The 15,435-nt window shown below is 46.7% G+C and overlaps 1 protein-coding gene across 2 annotated transcripts; it reads left to right on the plus strand.

Moving 5' to 3' along the window:
- Window positions 1-7,316: 7,316 nt before the first annotated feature.
- LOC133457510 (complement C1q-like protein 2) lies at window positions 7,317-15,435 on the plus strand. Of its 2 annotated transcripts, XM_061736855.1 has the most exons (7): window positions 7,317-7,391; window positions 7,523-7,720; window positions 7,844-7,885; window positions 8,376-8,438; window positions 8,666-8,770; window positions 8,854-8,985; window positions 14,599-15,435. In XM_061736855.1, the coding sequence occupies exons 2-7, from the start codon at window positions 7,660-7,662 to the stop codon at window positions 14,880-14,882; spliced, it is 687 nt and encodes a 228-aa protein (XP_061592839.1). In that variant the 5' UTR covers window positions 7,317-7,391; window positions 7,523-7,659; the 3' UTR covers window positions 14,883-15,435. The 2 variants fall into 2 exon arrangements, with proteins under 2 accessions (XP_061592839.1, XP_061592838.1); XM_061736854.1 differs by lacking the exon at window positions 7,317-7,391 and having other exon boundaries at window positions 7,487-7,720.

The raw sequence follows: 15,435 nt of genomic DNA on the forward strand, positions 1-15,435 counted from the left end.
TGGTAGATGCTCTCCCAGGGTTGGTAGAGCCTCTCCCAGGGTTGGTAGAGGCTCTCCCGGGGTTGGTATAGGCTCTCCCAGGGTTGGTATAGGCTCTCCCGGGGTTGGTAGATGCTCTCCCAGGGTAGGTAGAGTAGATATATCTACTTTAAATAAAAATTTTAATTCATAGATGATCTCGGATGATGCCGGTGTAGTGCGCATGTGTAACCCATATTTGCGTAGAGGAAGAGTTGGCGAGTGAGGAGAGGAAAGGAGTTAAGGCTGATTTATGGTTCCGCGTTACACCAACGCAGATTACGACGTAGGGTACGCGGCGACGCGCACCGTACGGCGCGTGTCGCCCCGTACCCTACGCCGTACCCTACGGCGTCCATTTAACGCGGAACCATAATTCAGGCTTGAGAGTTGAACTGTTGTCAGGAATTAATTAATGACTTTGCCCCGCGGAAGGCCCGGAAAGTCAAACTGTAATTGTAAGTAATGACCCATTATTATAAATATTTGTTATAGTGATAGTGTATCACTAGTTTGTTTGTGTTTATGCGTGTTTATGATGTTTTCATTTGTGGTGTGCCGCCGTGCCACCAAATTTCAATCTGTGCGCTGTGTGGGTTTATTCTCAGCTGTTGGCACTGCCGGTGTTCCGTCTCACACCGGCGCACTGTGTGCGTTATGCTGTTGGTTATATGTGCTATATATATGGGATTTTTTTAAACATATCTATCTGCGCTGTGGTTGTGTTAAGGGTTAAAGCTGTCAGAAGTGCCCGTTGTCATTTGAATGGTGATGCATCTTCTGTGAGATTGCGTCAATCACAGCGTGTCTGTTTTGCATTGTGATGGGCAGGGCCCGGTTTAATGATCTTGCATCGGGGCCCGGTGCTGAGTTGTTTCGCCACTGTCTCCCAGGGTTGGTATAGGCTCTCCCAGGGTTGGTATAGGCTCTCCCAGGGTTGGTAGATGCTCTCCCAGGGTTGGTAGATGCCCTCCCAGGGTTGGTAGATGCTCTCCCAGGGTTGGTAGAGCATCTCCCAGGGTTGGTATAGGCTCTCCCATGGTTGGTAGATGCTCTCCCAGGGTTGGTAGAGGCTCTCCCAGGGTTGGTAGATGCTCTCCCAGGGTTGGAATAGGCTCTCCCAGGGTTGGTAGATGCTCTCCCAGGGTTGGTATGGTGCTCTCCCAGGGTTGGAATAGGCTCTCCCAGGGTTGGTATGGACTCTCCCAGGGTTGGTAGATGCTCTCCCAGGGTTGGTGGAGGCTCTCCCAGGGTAGGTAGAGACTCTCCCAGGATTGGTAAAGGCTCTCCCAGGGTTGGTAGAGGCTCTCCCAGGGTTGGAGATGCTCTCCCAGGGTTGGTAGAGGCTCTCCCAGGGTTGGTAGATGCTCTCCCAGGGTTGGTGGAGGCTCTCCCAGGGTAGGTAGAGACTCTCCCAGGGTTGGTATAGGCTCTCCCAGGGTTGGTAGAGGCTCTCCCAGGGTTGGTAGAGGCTCTCCAAGGGTTGGTAGATGCTGTCCCAGGGTTGGTAGATGCACTCCCAGGGTTGGTAGATGCTCTCCCAGGGTTGGTAGATGCTCTCCCAGGGTTGGTAAAGGCTCTCCCAGGGTAGGTAGAGACTCTCCCAGGGTTGGTAGAGGCTCTCCCAGGGTTGGTAGAGGCTAGGGGTGTAACAATATATCGTGCCACGAAATTTCGTGATACAAAAACGTCACGATATGTGTCGTGGAGGTGACAAACTGTATTGCGATATTGGATTATTAATATTAATAGCCCATATTGTGTTGACTAGTAACGCACAGCGTATTTGTGCCGACCGCGCCTTGACCCCCGAAGGAGGAAAATCTTACTCGCTCAGAAGAAACTTGTACCGTTTTGGTCCCGATCAGGGGACTCTTGCAGGGTTTTGAGCTCTGAACTTTTACTTATGTAAGTCTGGTGTAGAGTTAAGCCTTACCTTATTAAATTAAACCTTTTTGGGGTGGTGAGTAGGATAAACACGGGGACAACTTCTGCTGAGTTCCAGTGTACTTTAATGTCCGCTCAACAGTGTAGGATTTTAGAACATCAACACAGCACCTAGTGCCGTACTGTGGCGTATCACTCCGCCCAATCTAAAACAGACTAATCACTACAGATAAACTGACTAGTGTCATTATAGTCCCTGATTTACATCACAATATAAAGAATAGATTTATAAAATAATGAACCCTGAATTACCAAAATAACCTTTTTTCCAGTCATATGTTCCTCATTCAAGGTTGTTAAAAAAATACTGCTATAATATCATATCGTATCATTATCGTGACCTCAATATCGTGTATCGTACCGTATGGTGAGATTAGCGTATCGTTACACCCCTAGTAGAGGCTCTCCCAGGGTTGGTAGAGGGAGCAATGCCCAGGACTGACTTAGGTAGGAGCACTGGGTGATAAAATGGGGAAAAAAAATCTCAATTGTCACTGATAGACAATTTAAAAAAAAGGCAGATAAAGAAATCAGTTTTTGTGTTCCACAGGCTTTTTCACAGCCCCGGTGAGAGCAGCCTACCACTTTGAGTTCTACATTAATGGAGGTGGACATCCTTCACATGGTACTGGTGCTGCGCTGGTCAAGAATGGAGACCATGTTGTTATTGCCCATGAACATCAGACTTCAGGGTCTGTTACTCCTGCTAATGGTGTCACTTTGTTATTAGAGGTTGGAGATGTTGTGTTTTTGCGTCAGTGGGCAAACTCAAGGATTTACGACAGTTATAATCACCTTACTACCTTTAGTGGCCAGCTTCTTTTCACATTGTGAGAGTTCTTCAGTTCGCTGATACTCATGCTCATGTTTATTATCAGAATGTATCTTTGTATTTCAGTTTTCTAATTGATGTAAACACAGTCTTGCTATTAAAGTTTTATTTTCAGCTGCATCTGTTTCTGGATTTGCATGAATGTGGTAACTACAGGGACCTAGTTCAAGCAGACGTACCAGCTTTATGCTCACTCATACCCCGGTGGATGGTTTATTCCAGTTACTCCATCTGCTTATAGGACTTGCTGCTGCTTTTAAATCTCTACCGCCTCCCCAGCTCTTCCTGTAGGCTATAATTCTAGGAAAGGAGCATCATTTTAATCACCCCCAATATATGTATGTCTTCCTTAAAATAGGGGATTTATTTAGATCGGATTCTCTAAGCCAAAGTGTTTTAGCAGTAGGAAAACTGTTGAGCTCTTCATTACATGACTTGTCTGATTGAACTATACACTGTAACGGGGCGTGATGGATTTTATTTATTTTTTTAATGAAAGCTGAGCGAGATTGATCACATGTTTGTTCTTTTCAATTAATTGTGGTGGTGTATAAAGATACAATCATGAATAATAAATAAATAAAGTAAAACTCAGTTGTTGTCATTTTGAAATATATTGTAATGTGTTATTAGCAGGATGTCCCAGTAATTTGCTGAATAGGCTCCAGCTGATCCAAAATGCAGCAGCGCGAGTACTGACAGGAATCAGCAGGAGAGACCACGTCTCTCCAGTGTTAGCGTCACTCCATTGGCTACCTGTTAAATTCAGAATCCAATTTAAAATGTTATTACTTACATATAAAGCCCAAAACGGCTGAGCTCCACAGTATTTACAAGACCTGATAGTGCCTTATGTTCCTGGCAGAGCTCTCCGCTCTCAGAGTGCAGGTTTACTCGTAGTTCATAGAGTATCCAAATGTAGATTTGGAGGGCGGGCGTTCTGCTATCAGGCACCATTACTATGGAACCAACTTCCAATCTGGGTTAAGGAGGCTGACACCACCTCCACCTTTAAAACTAAACTTAAAACCTTTCTGTTTAGTAAAGCCTATAGTTAGTGTTTAGTAAACCTCTAGCTGGTGTTGGTAAATCTCTAGGTAGTGTAAACTCTAGTGTGTTAGAGTCAGTAGTCATAGTTGCAGCTATAGAACAAGACTATAATAGTTAGTCTCAAATATAGCTTGGTGGTAGATATGCTGCTATAAGCCTATGCTGCAGGGGGGCACTGTTACATCCCTGTAAATTTACTATTAGATTACTATTTACTATTTTTATCTAATATTTACTATTTACTATTTCTATTTACTATTTTTGTCCATCTACTATTTATGAATATCTGGTACTGGGGTACAGAGGTTTAGTTGAACGAGTATATTCCCTGTTGGAGGTGGCCACTTCTAATTCACCTGTCAGCTCAGGTCCACTGGTGTGGGAGGAGTTGGAGCTGCTGCAGGTCTGATGGAAAGCGACGCCCACCTCCACCAGAGCCAACCAGAGGAAACCTCTCCCCAACAGAACTGCTGCTGGAGCAGTGCTCTTTGTCAGTCGTCTCACACCACCCATGTGTGAAGACGTGCTGTCCGTTCTGTCTGCCTTGTTGTGAGAGCTTTGGGGCCAAATGTTTGGTTTCCCTCAGCCTATCTGCCCAAGCAGTTTGTGGCCCTGCTAAATCTTGTTACTGGTTGAATAACTTGTGAAAGTAATGGAAGCAGTAAAGTAAACATTAGATGGCTCCAACGCCTGAGTTATATGTAAAAGCCTAATTTGTGAGGATTGGTTTAGAGTAGTTAGTTTAGTATAGTTAATATTATTGTAATCTTGTTTTGGTTAAAGGTTAGGTTTAGTTAGTGGATTTATTATTTTAAGGTTAGGGTCCAGTTCTTTATGCTTATTTCTTTGGTTTACGTTGGAGTTAATTTCTTTATATAAACTTTAGTTCTTGGGTATAATTTGTAAACTGTTTTCCATGCTGTTGCAAATAATCACTTGTACATTTCAACTTGAACAAAAGAACCATTGGTCAAATTAAAACATATTTTTACTTGCAAAACCTGCCTATCATTTACCTATTCTGTGATCCCTAGTAAACGGAGTACGCAATAGGTACCGACATGATCCGCTGGGCGGTGCCTCTCACCCTTCTTCTCCTCTCCCTTTCCCTTCCTCTCTTCTCCATTTCCATTTTTATAAATGTTTCATAGCTATCGTTTTGTCCATCGCTCCTGTAGTTCCTTGTGCTGGCCCCCCTTTTTTCTCTTTTTTGTGCATGTTTGCAGGCCGGAGCCTCGGGAGCTGCGTTCTGGCCTGCGGTCCCGCCCCCCCCCCCCCCCCCCCCCATCCCCCGTCATCCCGTTGCTTCTTCCACCTGCCTACGTGGATGTCTGCTGTGTGCTGCTGACGTCCCATCAGTGGGTACTGGGCTATTAAGAGCCTGTGACTGTCGAGCTACGTTTTTGCAGTCAACTCTTCCATCTCGAGGAAACAAGATTCAGAGTTTACAGTTTTAGTCAAGTGTAGTACTGCCTAGTGGTCGCTAGATGGCAGCAGACAACATCAGATAAATTACTGACATCTATGGAAAAAGGAACTTGTTTAGTTTAGACAGCCAATGGCTTTAATGGCAGTAAACCCTGATTACTTCCATTAATTAATTGATTTTTTTTTTTTCAAATCCATTTTGATGTATTTAAATAAAAAAACAAACAAACAAAAAAATCATTGTCCAGACACTCCTGCATTTACTACATGTAATGACTTAAATGTAGTCTAATGTTTTTGTTTACAAGTTGATTTGGGAGTTGTTATTATTGTTGTTGTAGCTGTTATTATTATCTAATTGAAAAATCCCAAACCCTCTATAAAGGGCTGTCCGGTCTCTGTATGATCGGAGCAGGAATCTGGTTCTCATTGCCGGCAGTAGATCAGACTTGTTCCCAGTGCATGTTGGACTCCGGCAGGGCTGCCCTTTGTCACCGGTCCTGTTCATAATTTTTATGGACAGGATTTCTAGGCGCAGCCAGGGGCCGGAGGGGATCCGGTTTGGGAACCTCAGGATTTCATCTCTGCTTTTTGCGGATGATGTTGTCCTGTTGGCTTCTTCGGCATGACCTTCAGCAGGTGCTGGGGCGGTTTGAGGCCGAGTGCAACGCGGCAGGGATGAGAATCAGCACCTCCAAAACCGAGGCCATGGTTCTCCACCGGGAAAGGGTGGCATGCCTTCTCCGGGTGGGTGGAGAAGTCCTGCCTCAGGTGGAGGAGTTCAAGTATCTCGGGATCTTGTTCACGAGTGAGGGAACAATGGAGCGGGAGATTGACAGACGGATCGGTGCAGCGTCCGCAGTTATGCGGTCGATGTACCGGACCGTCGTGGTGAAGAAGGAGCTGAGTCGAAAGGCGAAGCTCTCGATTTACCGGTTAATCTACGCCCCTACCCTCACCTATGGTCATGAACTTTGGGTAGTGACCGAAAGGACGAGATCGCGGATACAAGCGGCCGAGATGAGTTTCCTCTGCAGGGCGGCTGGACGCTCCCTTAGAGATGAGTTTCCTCCGCAGGGTTGCTGGACGCTCCCTTAGAGATGAGTTTCCTCCGCAGGGCGGCTGGACGCTCCCTTAGAGATGAGTTTCCTCCCTCAGAGATGAGTTTCCTCCGCAGGGTGGCTGGACGCTCCCTTAGAGATGAGTTTCCTCCCTTAGAGATGAGTTTCCTCCGCAGGGTGGCTGGACGCTCCCTTAGAGATAGGGTGAGGAGTTCGGTCACCCGGGAGGAGCTCGGAGTCGAGCCGCTGCTCCTTCACATTGAGAGGAGTCAGCTGAGGTGGCTTGGGCATCTGTACCGGATCCTCCTGGACGCCTCCCTAGGGAGGTGTTCCAGGCATGTCCCTCCTCCCTAGGGAGGTGTTCCAGGCATGTCCCTCCTCCCTAGGGAGGTGTTCCAGGCATGTCCCTCCTCCCTAGGGAGGTGTTCCCGGCATGTCTCTCCTCCCCAGGGAGATGTTCCAGGCATGTCCCTCCTCCCTAGGGAGGTGTTCCAGGCATGTCCCACTGGGAGGAGACCCCGGGGAAGACCCAGGACACGCTGGAGAGACTATGTCTCTCGGTTGGCCTGGGAACTCCTCGGACTCCCCTCGGAAGAGCTGGAGGAAGTGTCTGGGGTGAAGGAAGTCTGGACATCTCTGCTGAGGCTGCTGCCCCCACGACCCGGGAACGGATAAGCGGTGGACGATGGATGGATGGATGGAGAAATTAAAAATTCCCTATTTTCCACCATCTAGTTGTGGTTCTTGCTTTGACCCAATTGCCTGACCTGAATTCAGTCAGGACAAGCTGCACCAGGAAGCATTTCAGAAAACAATCAGACTGGGGGATTGGAGAAATAAAAGCCAGGAGAAGGAAACAGGGACACACGATGGCAAACTTAATCATTTTATTATTCAAGATAAAGAAGCAACAAATGTTCCACCTTTGAAAAGGAGGCAAGATACTGTAGACATTTATGACTTTCATTTAATTTTGTTTCAACAGAATTCACAACAAGTCCAAACTGACAATTCTTATCATCTGCCCCATTTTGTCAGAAAGGAAATAAAATAAGGTAATAATTGATCATATTGTGGTTGAATATTTACAGAATGAAATACTATTTAAGGACGGGTTTACACACTCTGACAACAGTGATAACCATGTTTCTTCCATTGTTGCTGCTGATCTGCTCTCTCTCTGCAGCTCAGATTCAAGCCTTCGAGTCTGACAATGAACTTGGAGTAAATTTAAGACAAACTGAGGTGACAGGAGGAGAAGCAGGAAATGTCTCTGAGCAACAACCGACGTGTACGCAGGATCTCCATGCAGTGCTGAGGGAGATGAGCGGCGTGTTGGCTGGACTGAAGGTTGAGATGAGATACTTGCAGCGTGATAATACAGGTATGATTCTGTGTGACTTACTAACACTAATACTAACATAAGGAATGACTGACTTGAACTATGAAATTATGCTGTCAAAGAAGGTTAGGATTTAATCATCTCTGTTCATCCCCGGTGTTTTAGAACAAGCAAAAAAGACCAGGGAATTGGAGCAGCAGTACCAAGGTACAGTCATGTGAAGAAGAAAGAACAGCATCCTTCCAGCATCTATGGATTTCAGAATTTTTCCAAAAATATTTGAAAGACTTATGAAAGTTATTGCTATTATTGCAAGGTATGGAATAATGAGGTGCAGTTAGTTTTTATACTGCAGAATTACTGTGTGCTTGTGTGTGTGTGTGTGTGTGTGTGTGTGTGTGCGTGCGTGTGTGTGTGTGTGTGTGTGTGTGTGTATGTGTGTGTGTGTGTGTGTGTGTGTGTGTGTGTGTGTGTGTGTGTGTATCTCTGTGTGTGTGTGTGTGTGTGTGTTTACCTGTGTGTGTGTGTGTGTGTGTGTATGTGTGTGTGTGTGTGTGTGTGTGTGTGTGTGTGTGTGTGTGTGTGTGTGTGTGTGTGTGTGTGTGTGTGTGTGTGTGTGTGTGTGTGTGTGTGTGTGTGTGTGTGTGTGTGTGTGTCTGTGTGTGTGTGTGTGTGTGTATCTCTGTGTGTATTACAGCACAATCAGCTAAGGTGAATCAACTGGAGTCACAAAAGACGGAGCTGAAGCAACAGTACCAAGGTACACGCTGGATATATCTAGCAGTGACACAAGTAGTATTTAATTTACATATTAGCACCATGAGCGTACTAAAAAGTGGTTATATATCATATAATATTATATCATATATATTATGTATATTATATCATATTTTTCTTTCAGGACAATAAACTAACTGCTTTGAACCACTGATTTTCATTCATCAATTTTGCAAACTATTAATTCTGATGTTGTTTTTGATGTTTTAGAGCAGGCAGCTAAGCTGGCAGAACAGGCAGCTGAACTGCTCACCATTAAAACCAGAGCAAACACAACAGAAAACCATGTGAACACTCTGACAAGAGAAGGAGAAGGTTTGTAATTTCCAGAATTAGATCAGGACTGATACAACTTGAACATCGTTCACTGTAATGTAACATTTGTGTTTCTCTCTCAGTGAAACGAGTGGCTTTCTCAGCATCTTTGATCACTTCTGGTGTAGAAACTATCGGACCATTTAACGCACACACCAACCTGATCTTCAGAAACGTTGTTTCAAATGTTGGAAATGCCTATAACCCAAACACAGGTACTCACATTTACAGATAAAATATTACATCCTGCTCACTCCCACAAGAAAATGTGTAAAGGGTTTGTTTGTCCACATCTATGAGTGTCACAATTCATTTAGAAATGTATAAATAGCGACATGGTAACTTTTTTCCTTTTTAAGTAGATGTTGACATCAAAATATGGGAACCCCGATCCATAAATACTAAAATCATGAATATTTTTTTCTGACCCTAGCCATGTATCTTTTAAACATAACCCAACTGGTCATGAGTTGGAGGTAAAGAGAACTTTAGACTCCAGATTGGGGTCATATTGGGTCTTATTCATGAAACGTGAACGGAAAAATGTTATTTCATTTCATTTGTTTATTTGGAAGGGACAGATAGAGAAAACATAGACGGACATAAATGGCTATCTGATGCCTGTATCATAGCGTTTATAGCTAATGCTAATTTGCAACACTCGTCCCTAACAGGGCTCACATCACAATTAAAAGAAAGGAGTTAGAAAAGTACACATACTTGACATGCCCTTACAAACATTAAAAACATACACAATACAAACATTAAAAACATACAAAATTACACACATAATAAGAGCTAGCTTTGCTTATCTAGGCCTATCTGCACACACATCTCTACTGCTATAATTATTCCAGCATATAGCCTAACTATCCTACATATATATGCTACTAATCCTTTGTAAGAGGATCCTCATCTACACACCCACACAAAGCTACCTACACTCACACAGTCACTCACAAACACATCCACCCCCATACACACACACATACAGCCATGCACGCACTGGTTGGTCTGAGACCAAGTAGTCAGGCCATAGGACATATGAGAGAGGATCATAGATTTGAAGAACAACATGTGTTGGTAGATGCTCTCTCAGGGTTGGTAGATGCTCTCCCAGGGTTGGTAGATGCTCTCCCAGGGTTGGTAAAGGCTCTCCCAGGGTTGGTAAATGCTCTCCCAGGGTTGGTAGATGCTCTCCCAGGGTTGGTAGAGGCTCTCCCAGGGTTGGTAGATGCTCTCCCAGGGTTGGTAGATGCTCTCCCAGGGTTGGTAGAGCCTCTCCCAGGGTTGGTAGATGTTCTCCCAGGGTTGGTAGAGGCTCTCCCAGGGTTGGTAGATGGTCTCCCAGGGTTGGTAGATGCTCTCCCAGGGTTGGCAGAGGCTCTCCCAGGGTTGGTAGATGCTCTCCCAGGGTTGGTAGAGGCTCTCCCAGGGTTGGTACAGGCTCTCCCAGGGTTGGTAGAGACTCTCCCAGGGTTGGTAGATGCTCTACCAGGGTTGGTAGAGGCTCTCCCAGGGTTGGTAAAGGCTCTCCCAGGGTTGGTAGAGGCTCTCCCAGGGTTGGTAGATGCTCTCCCAGAGTTGGTAGATGCTCTCCCAGGGTTGGTAGAGGCTCTCCCAGGGTTGGTAGAGGCTCTCCCAGGGTTGGTAGATGCTCTCCCAGGGTTGGTATAGGCTCTCCCAGGGTTGGTAGATGCTCTCCCAGGGTTGGTAGAGGCTCTCCCAGGGTTGGTAAAGGCTCTCTCAGGGTTGGTAGATGCTCTCCCAGGTTGGTAGATGCTCTCCCAGGGTTGGTAGAGGCTCTCCCAGGGTTGGTAGATGCTCTCCCAGGGTTGGTAGAGGCTCTCCCAGGGTTGGTAAAGGCTCTCTCAGGGTTGGTAGATGCTCTCCCAGGTTGGTAGATGCTCTCCCAGGGTTGGTAGATGCTCTCACAGGGTTGGTAGAGGCTCTCCCAGGGTTGGTAGATGCTCTCCCAGGGTTGGTAGATGCTCTCCCAGGGTTGGTAGAGGCTCTCCCAGGGTTGGTAGATGCTCTCCCAGGGTTGGTAGATGCTCTCTCAGGGTTGGTAGATGCTCTCCCAGGGTTGGTACAGTAGATGCTCTCCCAGGGTTGGTAGATGCTCTCCCAGGGTTGGTAGATGCTCTCCCAGGGTTGGTAGAGGCTCTCCCAGGGTTGGTAGATGCTCTCCCAGGGTTGGTAGATGCTCTCCCAGGGTTGGTAGAGGCTCTCCCAGGGTTAGTAGAGCCTCTCCCAGGGTTGGTAGATGCTCTCCCAGGGTTGGTAGATGCTCTCCCAGGGTTGGTAGAGGCTCTCTCAGGGTTGGTAGATGCTCTCCCAGGGTTGGTAGAGGCTCTCCTAGGGTTGGTAGATGCTCTCCCAGGGTTGGTAGAGGCTCTCCCAGGGTTGGTAGATGCTCTCCCAGGGTTGGTAGATGCTCTCCCGGGGTTCGTAGAGGCTCTCCCATGGTTGGTAGATGCTCTCCCAGGGTTGGTACAGGCTCTCCCAGGGTTGGTAGAGGCTCTCCCAGGGTTGGTAGAGGCTCTCCCAGGGTTGGTAGATGCTCTCCCAGGGTTGGTATAGGCTCTCCCAGGGTTGGTAGATGCTCTCCCAGGGTTGGTAGAGGCTCTCCCATGGTTGGTAGATGCTCTCCCAGGGTTGGTAGATGCTCTCTCAGGGTTGGTAGATGCTCTCCCATGGTTGGTACAGTAGATGCTCTCCCAGGGTTGGTACCGTAGATGCTCTCCCAGGGTTGGTAGATGCTCTCCCAGGGTTGGTAGAGGCTCTCCCAGGGTTGGTAAAGGCTCTCTCAGGGTTGGTAGATGCTCTCCCAGGTTGGTAGATGCTCTCCCAGGGTTGGTAGATGCTCTCACAGGGTTGGTAGAGGCTCTCCCAGGGTTGGTAGATGCTCTCCCAGGGTTGGTAGATGCTCTCCCAGGGTTGGTAGAGGCTCTCCCAGGGTTGGTAGATGCTCTCCCAGGGTTGGTAGATGCTCTCTCAGGGTTGGTAGATGCTCTCCCAGGGTTGGTACAGTAGATGCTCTCCCAGGGTTGGTAGATGCTCTCCCAGGGTTGGTAGATGCTCTCCCAGGGTTGGTAGAGGCTCTCCCAGGGTTGGTAGATGCTCTCCCAGGGTTGGTAGATGCTCTCCCAGGGTTGGTAGAGGCTCTCCCAGGGTTAGTAGAGCCTCTCCCAGGGTTGGTAGATGCTCTCCCAGGGTTGGTAGAGGCTCTCCCAGGGTTGGTAGATGCTCTCCCAGGGTTGGTATAGGCTCTCCCAGGGTTGGTAGATGCTCTCCCAGGGTTGGTAGAGGCTCTCCCAGGGTTGGTAGAGGCTCTCTCAGGGTTGGTAGATGCTCTCCCAGGGTTGGTAGAGGCTCTCCTAGGGTTGATAGATGCTCTCCCAGGGTTGGTAGAGGCTCTCCCAGGGTTGTTAGATGCTCTCCCAGGGTTGGTAGATGCTCTCCCGGGGTTGGTAGAGGCTCTCCCATGGTTGGTAGATGCTCTCCCAGGGTTGGTACAGGCTCTCCCAGGGTTGGTAGAGGCTCTCCCAGGGTTGGTAGAGGCTCTCCCAGGGTTGGTAGATGCTCTCCCAGGGTTGGTAGAGGCTCTCCCAGGGTTGGTAGATGCTCTCCCAGGGTTGGTAGATGCTCTCCCAGGGTTGGTAGAGGCTCTCCCAGGGTTAGTAGAGCCTCTCCCAGGGTTGGTAGATGCTCTCCCAGGGTTGGTATAGGCTCTCCCAGGGTTGGTAGATGCTCTCCCAGGGTTGGTAGAGGCTCTCCCAGGGTTGGTAGATGCTCTCCCAGGGTTGGTAGATGCTCTCTCAGGGTTGGTAGATGCTCTCCCATGGTTGGTACAGTAGATGCTCTCCCAGGGTTGGTACCGTAGATGCTCTCCCAGGGTTGGTAGATGCTCTCCCAGGGTTGGTAGATGCTCTCCCAGGGTTGGTATAGGCTCTCCCAGGGTTGGTAGAGGCTCTCCCAGGGTTGGTAGAGGCTCTCCCAGGGTTGGTAGATGCTCTCCCAGGGTTGGTAGATGCTCTCTCAGGGTTGGTAGATGCTCTCCCAGGGTTGGTACAGTAGATGCTCTCCCAATGTTGGTAGATGCTCTCCCAGGGTTGGTAGATGCTCTCCCAGGGTTGGTAGAGGCTCTCCCAGGGTTGGTAGAGGCTCTCCCAGGGTTGGTAGAGGCTCTCCCAGGCTTGGTAGAGGCTCTCCCAGGGTTGGTAGATGCTCTCCCAGGGTTGGTAGATGTTCTCTCAGGGTTGGTAGATGCTCTCCCATGGTTGGTACAGTAGATGCTCTCCCAGGGTTGGTAGAGGCTCTCCCAGGGTTGGTAGAGGCTCTCCCAGCGTTGGTAGATGCTCTCCCAGGGTTGGTAGAGGCTCTCCCAGGGTTGGTAGATGCTCTCCCAGGGTTGGTAGAGGCTCTCCCAGGGTTGGTACATGGTCTCCCAGGGTTGGTATAGGCTCTCCCAGGGTTGGTCCAGGCTCTCCCAGGGTTGGTACATGGTCTCCCAGGGTTGGTATAGGCTCTCCCAGGGTTGGTAAAGGCTCTCCCAGGGTTGGTACATGGTCTCCCAGGGTTATTAGAGGCTCTCCCAGGGTTGGTAAAGGCTCTCCCAGGGTTGGTAGAGACTAGTGTAACAATATATCATGCCACGAAATTTCGCGATACAAAAACGTCACGATATGTGTCGTGGAGGTGAAAAACTGTATCGCGATATTGGATTATTAATATTAATAGCCCATATTGTGTTGTAACGCGCAGTGTATTGGTGCCGACCGCGCCTCGACCCGCGAAGGAGGAAAATCTTACTCCGCTCAGAAGAAACTAGTCCCGTTTTGGTCCCGATCACGGGACCCTTGCAGGGTTTTGAGCTCTGAACTTTTACTTATGTAAGGCTGGTGTAGAGTTAAGCCTTACCTTATTAAATTAAACCTTTTTTGGGGTTGTGAGTAGGATAAACACGTGGACAACTTCTGCTGAGTTCCAGTTACTTTAATGTCCCTCAACAGTGTAGGATTTTAGAACATCAACACAGCACCTAGTGCTGTATCACTCCGCCCAATCTAAAACAGACTAATCACTACAGTGACTAGTGTCATTATAGTCCCTGATTTACATCAGAATATAAAGAATATATTTATAAAATAATGAACCCTGAATTACCAAAATAACCTTCTTAACAAAAATAAATTTCCTCTTACACTTATAAGGTGAGCATGAATCAATCTCTTTATGATGTAAAATTGTATGTATTTATTTACTTTTATTTATTTATTTAATTTTAGTTGTTAAATTTCTAGAAAAGAAAAAAGTCAAATCATACATGAGAGAAACTATTCAGTTTGTGGCAAAATATTTGTACTTGTATGAAACTGAAGATCATAATGCAAACCTGACATTTACTTCTAGTTCAGTTTGTGGAAAATGGTTGGCCTGGCTTTCTCTTTAAAACTTAAACAGTTATAAAGCATTACAAACTGTAACAATAGGGCAAATGCACAGCATTGTTTTGTATTTTGTGTCTTTCAAATAAAAGACAATTTTTTCCAGTCATTTGTTCCTCATTCAAGGTTGTTAAAAAAATACTGCTATAATATCGTATCGTTATCGCGACCTCAATATCGTGTATCGTACCGTATCGTGAGATTAGCGTATCGTTACACCCTTAGTAGATGCTCTCCCAGGGTTGGTAGAGGGAGCAATGCCCAGGACTGACCTAGGTAGGAGCACTGGGTGATAAAATGGGGAAAAAAATCTCAATTTTCACTGATGGAAGATTTAAAAGAAAAGGCAGATAAAGAAATCAATGTTGTGTTCCACAGGCTTTTTCATAGCCCCAGTGAGAGCAGCCTACCACTTTGAGTTCTACATTCATGGAGCTGGACATCGTTCACATCCTACTGCTGCTGTGCTGGTCAAGAATGGAGACCATGTCGTTATGGCCTATGAACATCAGACTTCATTTTCTGTTAATCCTGCTAATGGTGTCACTTTGTTATTAGAGGTTGGAGATGTTGTGTTTTTGCGTCAGTGGGCAAACTCAAGGATTTCCGACAGTTATAATCACCATACTACCTTTAGTGGCCAGCTTCTTTTCACATTGTGAGAGTTCTTCAGTTCGCTGATACTCATGCAGTTTATTATCAGAATGTATTTTTGTATTTCAGTTTTCTAAATGATGTAAACACAGTCTTGCTATTAAAGTTTTATTTTCAGCTGCATCTGTTTCTGGATTTGCATGAATGTGGTAACTACAGGGACCTAGTTCAAGCAGACGTACCAGCTTTATGCTCACTCATCACCGGTGGATGGTTTATTCCAGTTACTCCATCTGCTTATAGGACTTGCTGCTGCTTTTAAATCTCTACCGCCTCCCCAGCTCTTCCTGTAGGCTATAATTCTAGGAAAGGAGCATCATTTTAATCACCCCCAATATATGTATGTCTTCCTTAAAATAGGGGATTTATTTAGATCGGATTCTCTAAGCCAAAGTGTTTTAGCAGTAGGAAAACTGTTGAGCTCTTCATCACATGACTTGTCTGATTGAACTATACACTGTGACGGGGCGTGATGGATTTTTTTTGTTTTTTTAATGAAAGCTGAACGAGATTGATCACATATTTGTTTTCAATGAATTGTGGTGGTGTATAAAGATAAAA

The sequence above is a fragment of the Cololabis saira genome, chromosome 12 (assembly GCF_033807715.1).
Source record: "Cololabis saira isolate AMF1-May2022 chromosome 12, fColSai1.1, whole genome shotgun sequence".
In the NCBI taxonomy this organism is placed as follows: domain Eukaryota; kingdom Metazoa; phylum Chordata; class Actinopteri; order Beloniformes; family Belonidae; genus Cololabis; species Cololabis saira.